The sequence below is a fragment of the Fusarium coffeatum genome (assembly GCF_003316985.1).
Source record: "Fusarium coffeatum strain FIESC_28 chromosome Unknown BRIP53273_contig_26, whole genome shotgun sequence".
In the NCBI taxonomy this organism is placed as follows: Eukaryota; Fungi; Ascomycota; class Sordariomycetes; order Hypocreales; family Nectriaceae; genus Fusarium; species Fusarium coffeatum.
The window spans coordinates 95,703-114,324 of record NW_022157823.1 but is presented as its reverse complement, the minus strand read 5'-3'; the positions used below and the strand labels follow the sequence as shown (position 1 = coordinate 114,324).

The 18,622-nt window shown below is 50.4% G+C and overlaps 3 protein-coding genes across 3 annotated transcripts; 1 reads left to right on the top strand and 2 right to left on the bottom strand.

The window, feature by feature from the left end:
* Nucleotides 1-2,358: 2,358 nt before the first annotated feature.
* Nucleotides 2,359-2,877, bottom strand: FIESC28_00918 (uncharacterized protein; the record flags this gene model as incomplete). Its single annotated transcript, XM_031155069.1, has 2 exons — nucleotides 2,359-2,417; nucleotides 2,475-2,877. The coding sequence occupies 2 exons, from the start codon at nucleotides 2,875-2,877 to the stop codon at nucleotides 2,359-2,361; spliced, it is 462 nt and encodes a 153-aa protein (XP_031020864.1).
* Nucleotides 2,878-8,338: 5,461 nt separating this feature from the next.
* Nucleotides 8,339-9,850, top strand: FIESC28_00917 (uncharacterized protein; the record flags this gene model as incomplete). The annotated part of the gene is made up of 1 exon (XM_031155068.1): nucleotides 8,339-9,850. The coding sequence occupies one exon, from the start codon at nucleotides 8,339-8,341 to the stop codon at nucleotides 9,848-9,850; it is 1,512 nt and encodes a 503-aa protein (XP_031020863.1).
* Nucleotides 9,851-10,407: 557 nt separating this feature from the next.
* Nucleotides 10,408-17,369, bottom strand: FIESC28_00916 (uncharacterized protein; the record flags this gene model as incomplete). Its single annotated transcript, XM_031155067.1, has 2 exons — nucleotides 10,408-17,058; nucleotides 17,175-17,369. 2 exons carry the CDS (start codon nucleotides 17,367-17,369, stop codon nucleotides 10,408-10,410), a joined length of 6,846 nt encoding a protein of 2,281 aa, XP_031020862.1.
* Between the last annotated feature and the right edge of the window lie 1,253 nt (nucleotides 17,370-18,622).

The following is an 18,622-nucleotide window of genomic DNA, read 5'->3' as shown; positions in this document are numbered from 1 at the left end:
AATGTGCTTGGGTGTAGATCATACTCTCGAACTTGTCTTTGCCGACGTAAATGAAGCCCGCCGGCTCGACGACCTTGGAGGTGAAGTAATAAACCATTATGGGACACTCTCCTGATTTCGCTTCAATCGAATAGTAAGAAATATGAGTTTTTCAGGGCGCGAAATGGCCTTTGTCGGATCTGATGAACTGATTGATGTGAGGGGATCTTGGAGAAATTTCCGTTTGGTGGCGGTACAACAGCGCTAACAGAAAAATGCTGCGTGGGTGCCATTCCTACCCAAATTTACAGGTCCATCAGCCCTACGTGATAGTGCCAGCGTACCTGGAATCTGAGCCCCCCGGGCGCAAAATCAGAACCCAGATTTCGACTCACGTGACCTGTCGACAACATCGTGAAGCCAATTTACAAGAGATTGCTGAACAGCTCATCACACAATAACTAATTTCCTCATGAGACATAGCGCTTCAAACTTTAGGATCTCTAATCAAATCATCTACAACAACACAAAATAAATGCATCATCTATCATCCCTCATCTTCACCCTGATCCTCGAACCGGAATATTTCCGTACATCGTTACTCTCATCATGACGTCTAGCCGACCGTTGATATTGGATAGCACAGACTGTCGGACCGGCATCTGTCACAGGGGCCTCAAACAGTTGATTCAGCTAAAGAGATCCTGTTTCTGTCCCACATATTACATTCCCCAGGGGTTTATTTTGTTGATTTCTGCTATTCCGCACGTATATTCCGCTCTATTGAGACCTTTCTACTGGCCTCTATCTCACGTAGTAGCAAGTCTAGAGACAATTGACAGATACTTACACGTAGTTAAGCTAAAGTACCTAGTCCAAGTGACAAATTACACCCCTGGGGACTGTACTCGATCATTCTGCATCCTTCCCAGAAGTCCCTGTTACAGGAAAAAGAAAACAAGTCATAGCCTTATTTCCTGGTGACGAGTTCGATCGACGCTTGGTCCACTCTACCGTTGATCGGACCAGGACATCGGGATTGGCGTCCCCAGATCATGTTGACTGCATATCCGGACTTATCCACTAATCCGAGATCGTACGATTCTGGGACATCCTGGTTTGGATATACTACGGCAATGGAGACACTCCAAGATGTTGAGTTGATTGGATCGGGATCGGCATCTGAGTGAACACAACTGCGAGTTCCCAAACCAGGATACTGTAGGCGATTTTGCAGATTGATGCTCAAGGTAGGGAAGGATCTGAGGATGTTCTTTTCGGTGAGATCTCGGCGACTTCCAGAAGGGTAGTTTAAACATCCTTCGACCCCTTGTCATGCTACCGTTACACTCGTCAAAGAATACGTGTAAGCGACCTAAGGTAGTAGGTAAGTGATAGAGGACAGAGGAGATGCCTTCTAAGGCTTAGGCTGCCGAGATAAAGTATTGAAAATGTCACTCTAAGCCAAGGTAGTATAAGATAACTTATTTGATATGTTATGCTTCAACAGACGGACAACTCTTCCGGCAGCAGCTCAACCGTTGGATATCTCACATATAGACTACCGTTAAGGCTCCTTCGGGGAATAAGGTCCCTTAACCAATCAATGCAACCCTTTGACGTATACAGCATGTTCAGACCATGCACTTAATAACAGCCATTCGTATCTCATCGGCCTTTGGTCCGTCAAGCCAATCAGATATACCCGTGACAAGTCCGGACCATGTCCGAGAAAGGGCTGTCCTCAATAGCCGCGTGGCGTCATGACAGACAACACTTCGCCTAAAGTGCCTATAACAGCATGGACTGACAACTCCGAAAAATAATCCCCGACCCTTGTTCAACACCTTCGGTAAGCTGCCTTGGCTGTCACGATTACGTATAGACACGGTCATGTAGCGCGATTCCTGCTTATATTTAAGAAGAATTCTGCTGTACGACGTAGTATATTATGCACAGCTGTCCGTTTGCACAGCTTGATGTAACTAATTCAGTAGCGTAAGCTTGTTGTCTCGCTCCAGCCAGCATGTGTATGATTCTTTGAAATTCGTGACGCGGAGAGGTGTGATGAGTCAACTCTATCAAGTTTAAAGCAAGGTATTTACTCGATTGTCTCATCCAAGAAAGATGCCAACTCGTCAAGGTAGCATAGCATGCTGTAATGCCGTGTCACTGTACACAACCAACTCATATCCCCAAAACCTGCGCCGCCGCTGAAAAGGAAAAGCAAAAAAGCAAGAAATTATGCACATCCTGATTCTATCCAATTCATCCCATGGCTTGTCATGTCTCATGCCATCCTAGCTGCTTCACTCATTATTGAAAGTTGACGTGAAAAGAATCTTAAACTGTGGCGACGCGGTTGGCTGCTCTCCTCTGTTAAGGGATCTGGGCGCCCACGCTTTGTAGGGCTCGTATTACACCACGCTCAGCAGAGCCTAATATTCGTTAGTACCCGACATGAGTGTAATGGAGAGATGGTAGAAAAGGCTTACTCGGGTTTCCGGCTGGGACCTCCTCATTAACAACAGTGATGCGGCTGCTTTTGGTTTGTTCTTGATAGGTACAACCGTCCGGATTATCATAGGAAACCTTGTACACATCCACCCTGATCTTATAAGAGCCTTCGGCCAAGACGCCAAGGTCAGTAAACGGGAAATAAATCGTTGTCCTCGAGGAACCGATATGCGCCGTGAGATCTACACCTGTAACCGAAGTATTCCCCGCCAAGCCCCCTTCCACAATGTCTCCATTGCGAGTGAGTAATAACGCCGTGGCAAAGAAGTAATACCCAGGCAACGGTCCTTTGAAAGTCAACTCTGCAACCAGCGGAGGATGCAGGATCGTGGATACTCGGGCGCGAGAAGGAGGTTGGACGGCAATGGTGAGTGTTGGCATGATTTCGGTTTGGCAATTAAGTAGTAGTAGTAGCAGTAGAGATGGTCAGACTGAGCCTCGTCTACATGGCACTGATATGCCTCCGTCTCAATTTAGGACCAGAAGGTCTATAAGCATATCTGGGAAACTTGATGCCGGTATGTAGGACCCCATCAAATCATCCCTTATCCTGTCCTGTGACCGTCCCAAGGATTCAAACGCGGCGGAACAATAACTCCCAAGATTGTATGGGCAAGGCGGATTCATTCGTCGAAAGGGTCAAAGCAAGTTGGTGATATACTTGACTTGACTTTGTTCAAGGATGGTGGATAAGAGATTCGATAGATTCGTAAAAGAGAACCCTGTCTTGTCTTGTCTTGTCTTGGTAGCACAGCAGATTGGTTTATTACCAACAGTAGTGTGCAGTCTCGGTGTGGGAAAAGTAAATCCAGATCCAGGGCTGTTTGTTTGAGTCAAAGCAGGAGATGAAGGGAAGGCGGTTTGGTTGGTGTGTGATGAGATGTGATGTGATGATAAAGCAAGGCGAAGATTGAGGCGAAGACAGAGAGAATTGGAAAGGTAGTTCGAGGTATTAAGTTCTAGTAGTGGGATGGAAATCCGGCAGTTTTCCACAAGTGCCCCTACCTTAGCTTAGTTTACTCGCCTAATAAGGAACAGTACTGGACTGTCAAGTTTGAGCAAGGCCCCCTCCACGAGTGCTGCAGGTGTGGTAGCCCTGGCCCTGTGTGGCCGATCCCTGTGCGCAGTCCGGGCATGTACTTTTTTTTCCTCACCCCGGGCTACTCTACTACTACACCTTGGCTCGACTGACTTCACCTCTGAGGTCAGGTTAGTTCACGATCCCTGTGGCCACCTGGGAACAGCCCAGTTGGATCCACGGTGGGGAGGGCTTGGCTTGAGCAAGGGGATTGCTTTGCTTTGCTTCTGTATGTACGTACTACGGACAGTAAACGTCAGTCCGATTTACCGGTTCTTGCCAAGACAAGATTAACTCGCATTGGAAATATCTACGGAAACACGGTAAGTCGAACCTATCTTGGGATAACGATACGCCGATTAAACCGAGACCGTTGGCTTTAGACTTTACGCCTCCAAAGGTCCAGTGAGGTAACCAGCCGCTAGAGAGTAGATCAGCTTCAAAAGAAACGGTTTGATTGATCACTAATCCTCTGATTCAAAAAGATCTGCACGATCTAAAACAAGACGATCGTTATCTCCGTTGTCTTTGACGTATGTAAATTTCCCATGGAAGTTAAGTTCAGATCGTGGGCAAAAAAGAATGGAGCGGAGGCCTCGGGTACCTACAGTTGGTACCATTAATTTTCCAGGGACTTTTTGTTAGGGTAAAGTCTGCAGCCACGTGCAGATGGCGTCTGTTGAAAGGGCTGAAAGTGAAACCGAAACTTGGCGCGATATCCAAAGATGGATCCGATTTGTTAAGATCGTGCAGCTTTGGATGGTGGTGTGTGACGTTTTCACTTCTCACTTGACGTATACTACCCACTCAATGAGAGTCGAGGTAAAGTGCAATTCCTCTGCGATTAAAAAGCAATATCGGACTACGTTGAGGCCCGGATGAATGGCATCTTACAGGACAAAATGTGAGGCGTCTTTAAGCGGCCGCCTCAGCGGTGAGAATGAGGCTTGTGGTTGTCCCACCGGTCGCTCGGGCGGTTGAGCGGCGATAGCCTCACTCAGCTAAGCGCGATAACCTACACTGACACTGACACTGACACTGAAATGGATGGTATGGTGACAATGGATGTGTGCGAGTGATGCTCAGGGGTTCGTCTCGTCTTGGCTTCGCTTCGCTTCTTTTTACCTTGCCTGGCCACGCATTCGGGAATAATTCCATTTGTCACAGACACAAGACACAGACCAGATTCCTGGTTAATTAGCTGCTTGCGTTTCTCGGCTAATTTAGTTTAGTACAGTAGCTTTGACGATTAGTTCTTTAGTTCCCCGGGGACATTCTGGCTGGTGAGACAACCTCCAGCTGCCATGGAACGATCTTCAACAGGGGATCTGTGGCAGGGGTACCCCTGGTATATGTCCCTTCAATTAAGTCCGAACCCCCAGTCTATCACAGTTTGTCTCAGTGTGACTCTGATTCTGTCATTTTCTGCATGAGTGAATGACTAGAGTTGAACTTGGGATCAGACATATGCCATATGCGTCTATTGCGACTCCTTCATTCAGACTTGTCATATCTTAATTATAGAAACACAAGTCTTTCACCTATTTTAATTGGATGGTCCGCATCCTTTACCCTTTACCCGACTAGAGTGGTAGTAGAACAGAGGAACGACGTCAACGCCCATTCTAACCGAAGTCACATGTAAAGTGTCCCATTGGTTTGGACCGCATATGTCTACTGCAGTTTGCAAGACAAACACAACCTCGATGAGATGTTTTAAACGCTTGCATATGAACTTTTGAAATGTCCAATCGGAAACTGATGCGCTTCCAGTGCGCGCTCAGTCATGAACATGACGCATATGCGGTTGGACTATATAAGAAAAGTCGCCGTCGATCCGCGGAGCACGGATATATGATGCAGATGGTGCGATGTCTATTAATTATCACCGGGTCTGCCAAGTTGGTTACTTTACCTAAAGAAGAAGGCCAACAGTTTTCATTAATTAAAAGATTGAAATCAAAGTCTGGGGCGATGGTGATGATAGCTGCAAGCGACACGATCCAATGCACCAGGGGGCGGGAGGTTTGGGACGGCGACAGGTCAGGATACGAGGATGATCCAAAATTCTAGAACAAAGATGCCGTGTTAGGTATGGCATTGTGAAGTCAATGCCGATTCTGTCGATTCTGACATAGGCCGTTGAAGAAGAACGGCCCGCAGTTCTAGAAGGGTTCAGTCCAGTTCCAAGACTGTGCTGTGCTGTGCTGTGCCGTGGGCAAACAATGGATGAGGCACAGACAGTCCGACTCACCTCACCTGAAGATCGAGAGTCATGAAAAGAGAATGTTTATCCTTCATCGAGTCATGAGCCAAGTCAAGCCCATGCAATGTGACCTGTATGCAATGCAATTACTTGTCAATTACGCCTTGTAGTCAATCCATTTTTTCTTTACGTATTAGTTGAAGAATCGAAAGTCGTTATGGACCCTGCATAAGTGGTGTTTTTCCATGTGCCGAGACAGGGGATGTAATTGTCACTACGTAATAAGCATTGACGATACAACATCACTTACTCAGTAGTGTGACCAGATTTAATAATATATGTAACTCAAGGTGAGCAGTTGGCCGAAGAAAACAAGTAGATGATGCTAAAGCTGGAAAACTAAACTGTAAGAGACAAAATAGGCAATGGACCCTTGAGTTCTCTGCACATCAGCTCCATCCTCGCTCCATCTCCTGCGGTTGGACCTTGCTTTAGCATCGATCACCTTTAAAACGGGTACATCATCCGTCCTGTTCATCACTCACTGTTCACTGTGAGAGCAGGGTTAACGGTAGCTGCCCATTAGTACCTTGACATCTAACCGAGGGGATATGTTGGTGATTGTCACGGATATACGACACAGTCAATTAAAGATTGCCAAGCCTCCAATCTTTTTTTCGCCGAACTGTAAGTGTAACGTACATTCCTTCCCCGGACAAATTGTCCCGGAACCGATATCAGACCCACGTACCCGTAGTTTGTATTGTTGGCATATGTCATTGAAGAATCTTTAGCCTGATCGGCTTTTGTCTCCACTTGCTCTGTACATCCGAAGACTCTATATTAAAGAATGGCCTGATTTCTGCGCAACTCAAATACTTCGAAGCTAACGCCGGATCCGCAGCTATAAATGGTTTGTACATGCATGATATCATGCAACGCAACTAAGTCGATTCTTTTGATTGGATAGTTTCTCTTTCATGTTGAAAAGCTGGCACTTGCAACATTGTTGTCGGCTATTCCGTTACATTGGTGTTAGTGATTACTTGAAGGATTGCGATTATCGCAAGCTAGTGCTAAGCGACCTTGATTAGATGCCGTGTCTCTCGGTTGACGTTACCTCGTTGGGTCAGTCTTGCGAATATCAATTCAAGTTTTTTGCAATGCTGGGCCGCAACCGTGTTTCAACTGCGGCATTAAACATGATCTTGGAGACTAATGAGGAAAGAGTAAAGACAACCTCTATGAATATGAACAAGAATATGTTGTGTTGTCTCGGTGTTTCAAAAACACCGTAGCCATAAAAAGTGCATATACAAACCCCACGATCAAGGTAGAAATTACACACCGAGATAATAATAAAAACTTGATTTCTGCCACAGATCTTCATTCGATGTAACACGGAATGTCTTTGGATCTACTCTACCAGCCAACAAAGTCTGCGAGACATCAGCCAGAAAAAAAATACACTTCAGCTATGTCGATCTTAACACTAGAGGGTTGTCTTATAGAACCCTGGACATACGCGCCGGATCTTCCAGATGGACCTCCGCACCGTTTGATCGGTGCCAAGAAAGTAAGAAACTCTTTGATAAATCGCCAAGATACGGCTGCCAATCACGTTGATCGAGTTTTAAACCCGTTGGACAGGAAGAAGCCATCAGTTTGCAGCTACGGAAGGGCCGACATGCACATACTGTAGTTTGCAATGTCGACAGTTGACTTGACGATAGGTAGGATCAAACAATAGGGGAGTCTCGGCAACGTCGGCGCTCAGACGCGGTAGAGTAACATTTGCAGCTATCTAGCTCACGTCAAAGCGGTTGCACACTTGTTTGATTTGTGGCAGCCCGCAAGGCTGGCGAGTTTGTTGTGCTTGATGTTACCTTGTGACTTGTCGCTGTGTGGCTCGATATCAAGGGTTAACCTGGTCATCAGCGTTGCTGACTCGCTGTGGTTGTCGCGGCTATTTATTCTCATCTCAGCGATTCAGCTACTTTCCTTGACTTGCCTAAAGTATCGCGATCAAGCACCGCGGAATAGATCCGTTGTATATGCAGGGTACAGTCTGTTATACATATATCTTCGTCGCTTTGACGACAAGCTGCCTGTAGTCTTTTCAATTGGGCAATGACAGACTGGAGGAGATTGAGGTTATCTGAGAAGCGGAGTTCCCTATCAAGTTAGCTGCCTCCGCTCATTTCCAATGTCTACGCCGCCCAATGGACTTACGTTGGGAATGCTAAGCCAGCCTGTCTACCCTACACCGCGAAGCACGTGACCGACTGGAGATGATGACTCTCCAGAACTACCTGAATAGGAAACTCAGGATCCTTCGAGTGAGATCCATAAAAACTGTCGCAAACATGTTGCACGTAATCTCATTCTGACATCGCGATCATCATTCGATCTGAGGCGCAACTGCAGAAACGAGGCCAGGGGTCAGCTGTCACACAACCAAGTTTCCACTCCTTGGCATTTGTCATAGAGAAAACAACCATCTGTTATCACATCAGAGAATCCAGCAGCGTGTCGCATTCTCACTCCTGCGCGACATCATGCCTGCAGACGGAGATGCTGCGGAAACAACACCTCTGCTAGTCGGCGGCCAACTCGCCCCCGACGCCGACACCGAAGCTTCCACTCTCGTAGGCACCGCGTCCGGCTCCGAGTATGGGGCCGTTGAGAGCACCGGTGATGGCGCTGCGGATGCGCCGAAGCCGTTGGACAAGCCTTTCCCGACGCTTCAGATCTTGTTGCTATGCTATGCACGGGTCATGGAACCTATCGCGTTCTTCTCCATCTTTCCCTTTATCGCCAAGATGGTGCAGGAGAATGGCAATTTACCCAAAAGTGACGTGGGTTTCTACAGTGGTTTGATTGAGTCGTTGTTTTCGGCTACGCAGATGGTTGTGCTGCTCAGCTGGAGTCGTCTTGCGGATCGGATTGGGCGGAGACCGGTTCTTCTCATCACTCTTTTCGGCACGGCTGTTGGACCTGTCTTGTTCGGAATGTCAAAGACAATCTGGCAGATGATCCTCTTTCGATGTATGGCTGGTGTCTTTTCAGGCTCGGGTCTTGTTATCAGGACCATGATCTCTGAGCTGAGTACCCCGGAGACGCAGGCGAAGGCGTTCAGTTGGTTTGCCTTTGGCGGAAACGTTGGAATCTTCTTGGGACCAATTATCGGTGGCGCCCTGGCAGATCCGGCGCATCAGTGGCCCAGAGCCTTTGGAAATGTTCAATTCTTCCTCGACTATCCCTATGCACTACAAGGTATTGTTGTCGGTGCTATTAGCTCTACAGGCTGCATCACTAGCTTCTTCCTTCTCAAGGAGACACTCCACGAGCCCAAAGCTTCACACAGCGAAAGCAGCGATCAGCCAAAGCAATCAACATGGGAACTCATCAAGTCTCCCTCCGTGGCCATCGCTCTCTGGGCTTACAGCCACGCCATGTTCCTCGCCTTTGCTTTCACAGCCATTCTGCCTGTTGTTCTCTACACCCCTATCGATCTCGGTGGCACAGGCTTCGACTCGTTCGAGATCTCCCTATACATGGCTGTCCAAGGAGCCAGTCAAGCCTTGTGGCTCCTCTTCGCCTTTCCCCTACTCCATAAACGCTGGGGTACGCGTGGTGTCATGAAACTCTGCGGATACTCATACCCGTGGTTCTTCGTCGGCTTCGTCATCATCAACATGCTCCTACGCGCACACACGGATGCCTCTATGGTTGGCTTCTGGATATTAGCCACGGTAGTCACTGTCTTTGGACCCGGTGTCTCCATGGCCTTCACAGGCGTACAGCTGGCCCTGAACGATGCTGCGCCAGATCCTCATGTCGTAGGCACCTTGAATGCACTCGCCTTGAGTTTGGCAAGCGGCATCAGAGCCATTGTCCCCGGTGTTGCGACATCTATTTTCGCTATTGGTGTTCGAGGCCAGATCTTCAGGGGTTACCTGGCTTGGGCGGTGCTCATACCTTTTGCTGCGGCTTTTGCCGTCGTGTGTGAGAAACTTCCTGAGGGGAAGCGACCAGCTCGGAATAACGATGAGGAAAACGAAAATTGATCGAGAGAAGTCTTTCCCGCGAAAACGTTCAGCGGCGGAACTGGTCGTGGTTCTTTTATTTTATTTAAGCGAGACACATAGAGCAGAAGGTGTAAAATATCGTATACCCTTACTTGCTGTTTTCGCGGTTCGAATGTCTGTTCTTTAGCGCTTAGAATTGCCAGCTAGGAAAACGTTCAAGATAGTAGATCCTGTGTAATTAATTTATGTCGCCGAAGATGTTAAGCCATGACTATACCGTGCAGGAGGATGATCTGTCTACTAATTTACTCGACTGTGGTCTCTACACTTCTCACTAAGAAAAGTAATCGTCGAGTGACATTCACAGCTGCACAAATGGGACCAAAATTAAACTTGAACAAATAAATTGGATATGACCAGATCGAAACTATTCCAGTACCAGACGCCTTATACACATTCCCCCGTCTATGATCCTTTCATTTCTAAACGTCTTAATGACTTGACATGAACCATGAGTAACATAAATCGCCAGTAAAAAAAACATATCGGGAATTGCTCCCATTTCATAAAACCTCCTCAAATGTGTTCCATCTCCTTTACTGCTGGAGGTACTTGAGAATCTGCTCCCGCTCCTCAACGGGCATAACTCTCAAGACCTCACGAACACCAGTCCATCCGGCCTTGGCGTGGCCTCGGACAACAGTGGCAACCTCAGCTGCCAACACCTCAGACTTGAGTGCCTCGACCTTCTCGCTGATGGTCTTGCGCTCAGTCTCGTACCACTCAGTAACAGCCTGGTCATCCTTGTCCCAGTCAACAATGGCGGACCAGCTGCGGAGAAGGTGCAAGTATCTGTCACGAGTCTCCTTATCCTTGGTAGCAGTCTGGTTGTGCGAAGTGCTGATGATGGTGGAAGTCATGCGGCGCAGGATGTACTCCTCGTTGAGACGTCGGCGAAGACGCCAGTAGAAGAAGCGTCGGGCGTTGGTCCATTCAAGAACGTCGCGGACAACACCCTTGGCCTTCATGCGGCCAGCACGATCGTGGAGATCAGCGAACTGGACAGCGATCTGAGAGTAGACAGGCAGGAGCTCCTTCTCGCGAGCGGCCATCTTCTTCTTAATCTCGTCGGTCTGCTCAGTAGACAGGCTAGCGTCCTGAAGCTGCTTCTTGAGACCAGCATAGGTAGGATCCATGCGGGCCATGGTCTGAACCTGCTTGTCCTTACGGTACTTGATACCAATGATACCATCGGGCTCAAGGACACCACCACGAGCCTCGGTATCAGCGTACATCTCCATGGCAGTCTCGTTGATGGTAGGATCGACGACGACCCAAGATCCACCACGAAGCTCACCGAAGGGAGGAATGTAGATGAAGATGGGCTGCTCGTACTTGACGAGGGCATCAACGATGAAAGAACCGTACTTGAGAACCTCGTTGTACATGTCGCGCTGACCACCAGAGAAACCACGCCAGTTGGCAAGGATCATAAGAGGAAGCTGCTCACCGTTGTTGAAGTCGTTAATAGCCTGAGCAGTCTTGAAGGCGGAGTTGGGGTACCAGACACCACCAGCCTCGTTGCTGACCTGCTCGATAGAGTCAGGGTTGGCGGGATCGGCAGGAGTGATGTTCTCGACAGATCGGACCTCAACACCGATGACACCCATAGGGATACCGCCGAGACGAGCACGACCAACGACAACAGTCTTGGCCCAGCCACCGAGAGCCTCAACGAAAGAATCCTTATCGAAGAGACCAGACTCGAAACCGTTCTCACCCTCGCGACCACCGATCATCCAGCGGACATCGTAAGGCTGCTTCTGGGGAGGGTAGTAAGTGACATCACGGTTCCAGTCATCAACACTGGGGCTGACAGGAACGGGGCTGTTGCGCTTCTCAGGGACAAATGACATCCAGTCAACAATCTTGGAAACACCAGCAAAGTCGTCGTTGGCAGTCATGTGAGAGACACCGTTGCGGTACATGATCTGAGTGCCACCAAGCTGAAGGTTAGAGGTGTAGACCTCGCGACCAAGCAGGTTGTTGAGAGCGGGAGCACCAGTCAGGATGATGGGCTGACCCTCAATCTGGACAGCACGCTGACCAAGACGGACAAGGTAGGCACCAATACCAACGGAACGGCAAGTGACCAGGGTAACGGTGAAGATGTCGTTGTAAGCACGGCTGGTGGCACCGGCAATGAGACCAGAGCCTCGGAGACACTCAACACCAAGACCCTCCTCCTTACCGATGACAGTGACAATCTTGTGTCGCTTCTCACCGTCCTCAGTAACCTCCTCGGTGATGACGTCCTTCTCGAAGCGAGTCTTGGTCTCCTCATCGAGGTAGAGGTACTTGAAGCCAGTATCCTGCTTCTCGGGGTTGTTCCAAGCAACCTTGAAGTGACCCATGAGCTCATCAGCAAGGCCAAGACGAGCACCAGAGTTGGCAGACAGGTAGATACGGGGGATACCGAGCTTGCGGGCAAGCTCAGTGCACTTGTAGAAGAAGTCATCTTCCTTGGGACCGAATGAACCAATCTTGTAGGTGATATCGTTGGCAATGACGATGAAGCGTCGGCCGTTGGGGTACTCAGGGGTGCGGGCCCTGAAGATCCAACCAACCATACCGCAAGTGTTGGTACCGGGCTCACGGTTCACCTCATCGAGGCTGTCCTTGTCATCGAGAACAAGCTCAGTGAAGCTGATGCAGTCACCGGTCTTGGGCTGCTGAGAAGCCAGGCTGGGCTGAGCCTTGACAGCCTTGACCCAAGTGTTCTGGATAGCCTGTCGGAAAAGCTCGGGGAAATCGTAGACGTACTGAGTTCCCATAAGGTGAGCCTTGTAACGCTTGGGCTGGAGCCAGTTCTTGGTGGGGTAGGGGGTAGAGACGGGCATCAAGTGCATGGGACCCTTCTCGTGAGTACCTCCAATGCTGTGGAAGACCCACTCGCCCTTCTCAGACTTGCGCTCAGCGTACATGTCGACATCGACAACGTAACCAGAGGTGTTGGTGATAACGACACGGAGAGGGTAAGGCTCGCCAGTCTGAGGATCAGTGCAGATGATGCGGATCTCAACCTGGGCGATACGGAGTCTCCAAGCACGGATACCGAATCGGTCAAGGAAGCCCTGGAGACTCTCCTCGACCTCCTTAGGCTGAAGCTGGAACACAGGAGAGAAGTTGATGAAGACCTGGTTCAGATCAGAGTTGTTGTTGCCAATAATCTCGAGAGCGTCAAAGATATCGTTGACGACACGGTCAGCTTCAGAGATGAGGTACTCAGCAGTAGGGATCTCATCTCGGAGACGACCAGGTCGAATGACAGCACGAGTGAAGTATCGCTTGTCGGTGTCCACGTTCTTGCCCATACCCTCGTAAACGTGGATATTCTTGTTCTCAGTGAAGACAGGCTTGATGTGGAACTTGCTGAGACGAGCGAGCTCAAGCTGGAAAGCAAGAGCGGGCTCGCTGTGACGGATACTGTCGTCCTCCTTGTACTCGGGTCCACGGAAAGTGTAGTATCCGGGGTAAGAGCCATCGCTGTGACCGCAGATGAATGTAAGACGGCGAACGCCACGGGCAAGGAGCTCATCCTTGAACTGCTCGACGATGGGAAGGATGTCCTCGAGAGTCTCGCGATCGTCACGGTTCTCAACGTCACGAATAGCAACGTTGATGACAGCAGACAGCTCCTCCTCGTTCTGCTTGAGAGGAGCAGGCTTGCGCTTACCGCTGAGGTCGGGGATCAGACCAGGGGTGTTCTTCTTCTTCTGCTTCTGCTCGTGAGCAAGAGTCTCAAGGGCCTTACTAATGAGGTCCTCAGCCTCGTCGAGGTACTTGCAAGGCACGATGACACCCTTGCGAGTAGGCTCATCCTCCCACTTGCTGGTGAGGTAGGACATGTCACTGATGGAGTGGATTCGCTTGAAGTTGAACTCGCCTCCGCTGGGGGTAGCAGGAGTGGAGGGAGCAGCAGACTGAAGAGGAAGGCCGAACTCAGACTGGCCAAGCTTTCGGAGCTGGAAGTCCCAAGAGACGAACTGGGGGTTGTCGTTCTCGTCCTGGTGGTACTCAATCTGCTTCAGGATGTAAGCACGGTAGGCTCGGCGAACATAGACCTCGAGAGAGGCCAGAGACACCCAGGGGTCATCGTGGGCGAAGAACATGGTCAAGACATCGAAGACAGTGTACTTGGAGTCAACGACCTCCTTGATAATATCAAAGCTAGGCTCACGGTGGTCCCAACCAGTCTCGCCGTATCGCGACTCAACGACGGAAGAACGAAGGATGTGCTCCATCTGAGAGGTTCGCTCCTCAAGCGAGGGGAGGGCGCATTGGATCATGATCTCACGAGCCTTGAGGGAGACCTTGGAAGTAGGTCGAGACTGGAGCTCGGTGAGCAGGCGGAGAGTCTCGCGGAGGTTCTTGGCGACGCTTCCAGCCTTGGGCTTGTTGGGGCGGTACTCCTCAAGGATAGCCAGGATGAGAGAGCTCTTTGAGCTGACACGGCTGTGAGACAGAACAGTGTGGACAACCTTCATGATATCATCCTTGTGCTGGTCACGGAGCTGCAGGACAACAGCATCCTCCTGAGGCTGGTTCATGAAGAGGTTCTCAACCTCCCAGTACTGTGTCAAGAGACCCTTGATGACGTTGAGCTCTCGACTCTTCTGGCCCTCAGCGTACATGTCCATAACCTCGGTCAGAGGGGCGAGAGTGGCCTTGAGGAGGTCAGCATCGGCGGCATCAACGTTGTCCTCGAGGAACTTGTTGAAGGCTTTGTTGAGAGCCTTGGCGGGGAACTCGGCGTTGCGGGACTTGCTGCGCTCAATAATCTGGGTGAACTGAGCATCGAGCTTCTGGGGCATACGGGAGTGGAGGGCAGAGAACTGAGCGTTCCACTCGCTGTAAGGAAGCTCGGGGTCTCGGAGAACCTCGATGAGATCCTTGAGGGTATTGGCCATGATAACCGAGTTGTCATAACCAAGGAGAATGTTGTGGAGGATGTTGTAGAGGAGAGAGAAGCGCTGAGCGGGCTTAGCACCGACAACGACAGGCTCGCCGTAGGCAGGGAGCTTGTCAACGAAAGCCTGAGCCTGCTTGACACGGCTGGGGTCGTCGAGAGCTAGGATACCAAGAATGTCACCAGCCTCGAGGGTGGCTCCGGGCTGCTTGATGAGCTGGACGATACCGTCCTCCTGGGCAACGAGAGGCATGTACATCTTCATGACCTCAACCTCGGCAAAGGCCTGACCGGCACGAACGTGGGCACCGTTCTCGACAGAGTACTTGACAAGCTTACCGGGACTGGGAGATCGAAGCTGGGTAGGGTCGTTCTCCTGCTCGAGCAAGCAAGTCTTGCTGTCAACGGACAGACGGGTGGCGCCAACCTCTTCCTTCCAGTAGACGTTGTGGCTTCGTCCGTCAAGGAGGACAAGGAGACCACCATCGCTCAGAGAACGGACACCAACGGAGCACTTGGAACCGTTGATGAAAAGGTGGTAGCTGTCCACACTAGCGCGGGTAGCTGTGAACTTGTAACGGAAGCCCTCGTAGATGAAGTCGATGGTGAAGACAGTCTTGAGGACATCCTTGGAGGGAACCTGACCCTTCTCAAGGCCAGCTCTGTACTCAGCCATACAGGCCTCACTGGCGATGTGCGCCTTGGCGACGGCACCACACACCACAGCAAGCATGGTCTCGGGTCGCTCAGCGGTGAGGCGCTTAGAGATAAGCTCGTCCAGCCAGCCAGTGGAGATGGTGTTCTCCTCGAAAGCTTCGGTCTCGAGAAGCTTGATGAGGTACTCAATGGTGGTTCGGAAATCACCACGAATGCTCAGCTCCTTGAGGGCCATGACCATGTGCTTCCTTGAAGCAGATCGGTTCTCACCATAGGCGAAAATGTGACCGAACTGACTGTCAGAGAAACTGTGGATACCGCCCTGAGAACCGACTGAGAAGTAACCCCAGACGTTGGAGCTACTCCTGAAGTTGAGCTCGTGCATCACACCGTTGGAAGGCTTGAAACCCTCACCGGGATCCTCGGAGGTGATTCGGCAAGCGGTGGTGTGACCCTTGGGCTGGGGTCGTCGCTGGCTCATGGCAGTCTCCTCGTTCTTGAACTCGAAGTCGATGTCGCTTGAAGTCTTGGGGTCGACACCGTACAGAAGGCGAATGTCGCGGATTCTGTGAAGAGGGATACCCATGGCAATCTGAAGCTGGGCAGCGGGCAGGTTGACACCACTGACCATTTCAGTGGTAGGATGCTCGACCTGAAGACGGGGGTTAAGCTCGAGGAAGTAGAACTTGTCGTCGGCGTGGGAGTAGAGGTACTCGACGGTACCGGCAGAGACGTAACCGACGAGCTTACCGAGACGAACAGCGGCATCCTCCATAGCCTTGAACGTGTCGGGCTTCGCGATGGTGACGGGAGCCTCTTCAATAATCTTCTGGTGACGTCGCTGAACGGAACAATCACGACCGAACAGGGAGATGTTGTTTCCATACTGATCGGCAAGAAGCTGAACCTCAAGATGGCGGGCGTTGCCGGCAAGCTTCATGATAAAGATGGGAGAACCAGGAATTTCGCTGGCGGCGGCCTTGTAGAGAGCTTCGAAGCCCTCCTCCTCGGTAGCCTTTCGGATACCCTTACCACCACCACCCTCAGAAGCCTTAATCATGACAGGGAAGCCAATCTCCTTGGCCCTCTCAAGACCCTCCTCCCACGATGACACGCATCCCTTAGCGTAAATATCATCGGCAACAGTGACGATGCCCTTGTCGTCAACAGCGACCTCGTCGACACCTGTTCCTGACCAAGGAATACAGGGCACTTCGGCGTGCTGTGCAACAATTGTGGAGGAAATCTTGTCACCCAGTGATCGCATGGCAGATCCAGGGGGTCCGATGAAGACAATCTTGTTGGGGGAAGCAGCCAGCGACTCTGGCAGCTTGGGGTTTTCTGAAGCGTGACCCCATCCAGCCCAGACAGCATGGACGTTCATACGCTCAGCAATGTCGACGATCAACTCGACGTTGGCATAGTTGTGGTTGTTGGTACCGCCGGGAACCTCGACGTAGTGGTCCGCCATTCGGATGTATTCTGCGTTGGCCTGCAGATCTTCGGGGGTAGCCATCACAGTGAAGTGAATGGCTCGCTCGTCGCCGAACGTCTCGTATGCCCATTTTCGGACTGATCGAATCTCCTTAACGGCAGCGATACCGTTGTTGGCAATGAGGACCTGCAGAGCAAAAGTTCTGTTAGTTAAGCAATTCCCAGATGCAAATGGCCAGCAATGGCGGGGTCCCAATTCCTTCCCCAATGCTGCCAAATTTTGTTGAATCTAGGTTTTCTTACGTTGGTGATGACAGTGTGACCATCATTTTGGCCGACAAAGTCCTTGACCTTGCTCGGAGGAGCATTCTCCAATCGGTTGCCGCCGATGAAGTGGTCTGCGATATTGTACTTCTCTGCATACGACTGCTTGCCATTGACATAGGGCACCGACCGCCCATTGGCACCCTCCTGGGCACCAGCTGAGATCTCAGTCATGGCTGCTGCGTTATGTGTAAAGAGAAGTAAAAAGGAGGAGAGGAGAGATTATGGAGGAGGAGGATAATCGGGGGGAGAAAGAAGTCGAAAAGTCGGGAATGAGGAGATTGATCAAAAGGTTGAATCGTGTCTCTCTCAGGTCGTCATGAGCCGTCCAGTCTAAAGTGGCGGGCGCGCAAGGGCAATCACGGCAGGGGTAGCTCCGGCCGAAGAAAAAAAGCAAGACGGATGCTGGGTCTGCTTGTTAGGTCGGCTGTTGGGGAGAAAAAAAAAAGTGTCCCAGGAGTGTGGTATAGGCGCTAAAAATACAGAAGGGTTTAAAGTGTAGCCAGAGGTAAAATTAAGATGGAGGAGATGGAGAGGGAAAGGAAGAACAGAGTCTGGCTGAGGAGGACCAGAAACTGATTATGTAGATAAGAACAAGATGTTAATCTTGATCTTCTTCCTATTGGACTGGACTTTAGAGGTGAGGAGAGGTAAAAAAGAGAGAAGAACTCTTGAAGAAAGCGAGAAGAAAGTTATGTGGGAGACGTTGAACCCAAGTACATAAAGGAAGCGATTGGAAGCTATCGATGTACAACGAGTAGTCTACAGTACCGCATGTGCACTGTACAAGGATGGAGACCAATTCAATGGATCTGCAAAATGCTCCCCACTCCATTTTCCCCTTGCGGGTTGTTGACCTGGTCCTGTTGACTGCTGTTGGCTGGTGGCAAGCCTAGCAAGTCCCTCTCGGCACCTGGCGGGGAAGAGAAACGTGGGAAAACTAGAACTGTTGGGAGACAAGCCCGCCCTGGGCGTAGACTGACCCCCTGGGGGCCCTGGGGTCATCCAGTGAAATGAAACCAGGCAGTTTAGTCTGCTATTTCCCCCAATGGAAAAAAATGATTTGATACACTGTACAGTTAAGCAGTGGAGTTGAGATTCAATTTCTTTTGCTCTTGTCGGCTTTGCAAAGACCCGGAATGCCCAGAGGAGGGGCACCCTTCAGGGTCCATTCTCATGACATGACATGGCATCCTTGGGAGATGAAGAGGTTGAGGGGCCGGTGTTTTTTTTGCTGCGGGTGAAGGTGGGGCCGTAAACCACAAGTACCTTTTTGATGTACCTATCACCACCACCACATTCATCATGACAGCCAAGCATAGCAAGGGAACAAACAGGGTCAACTATCTCCATTCCCAGCCAAGCCATGGCGACTCCGGGTCGATTGATGGGGTATGGGTAATGACACTGCATTTAGTAGTGCGCGC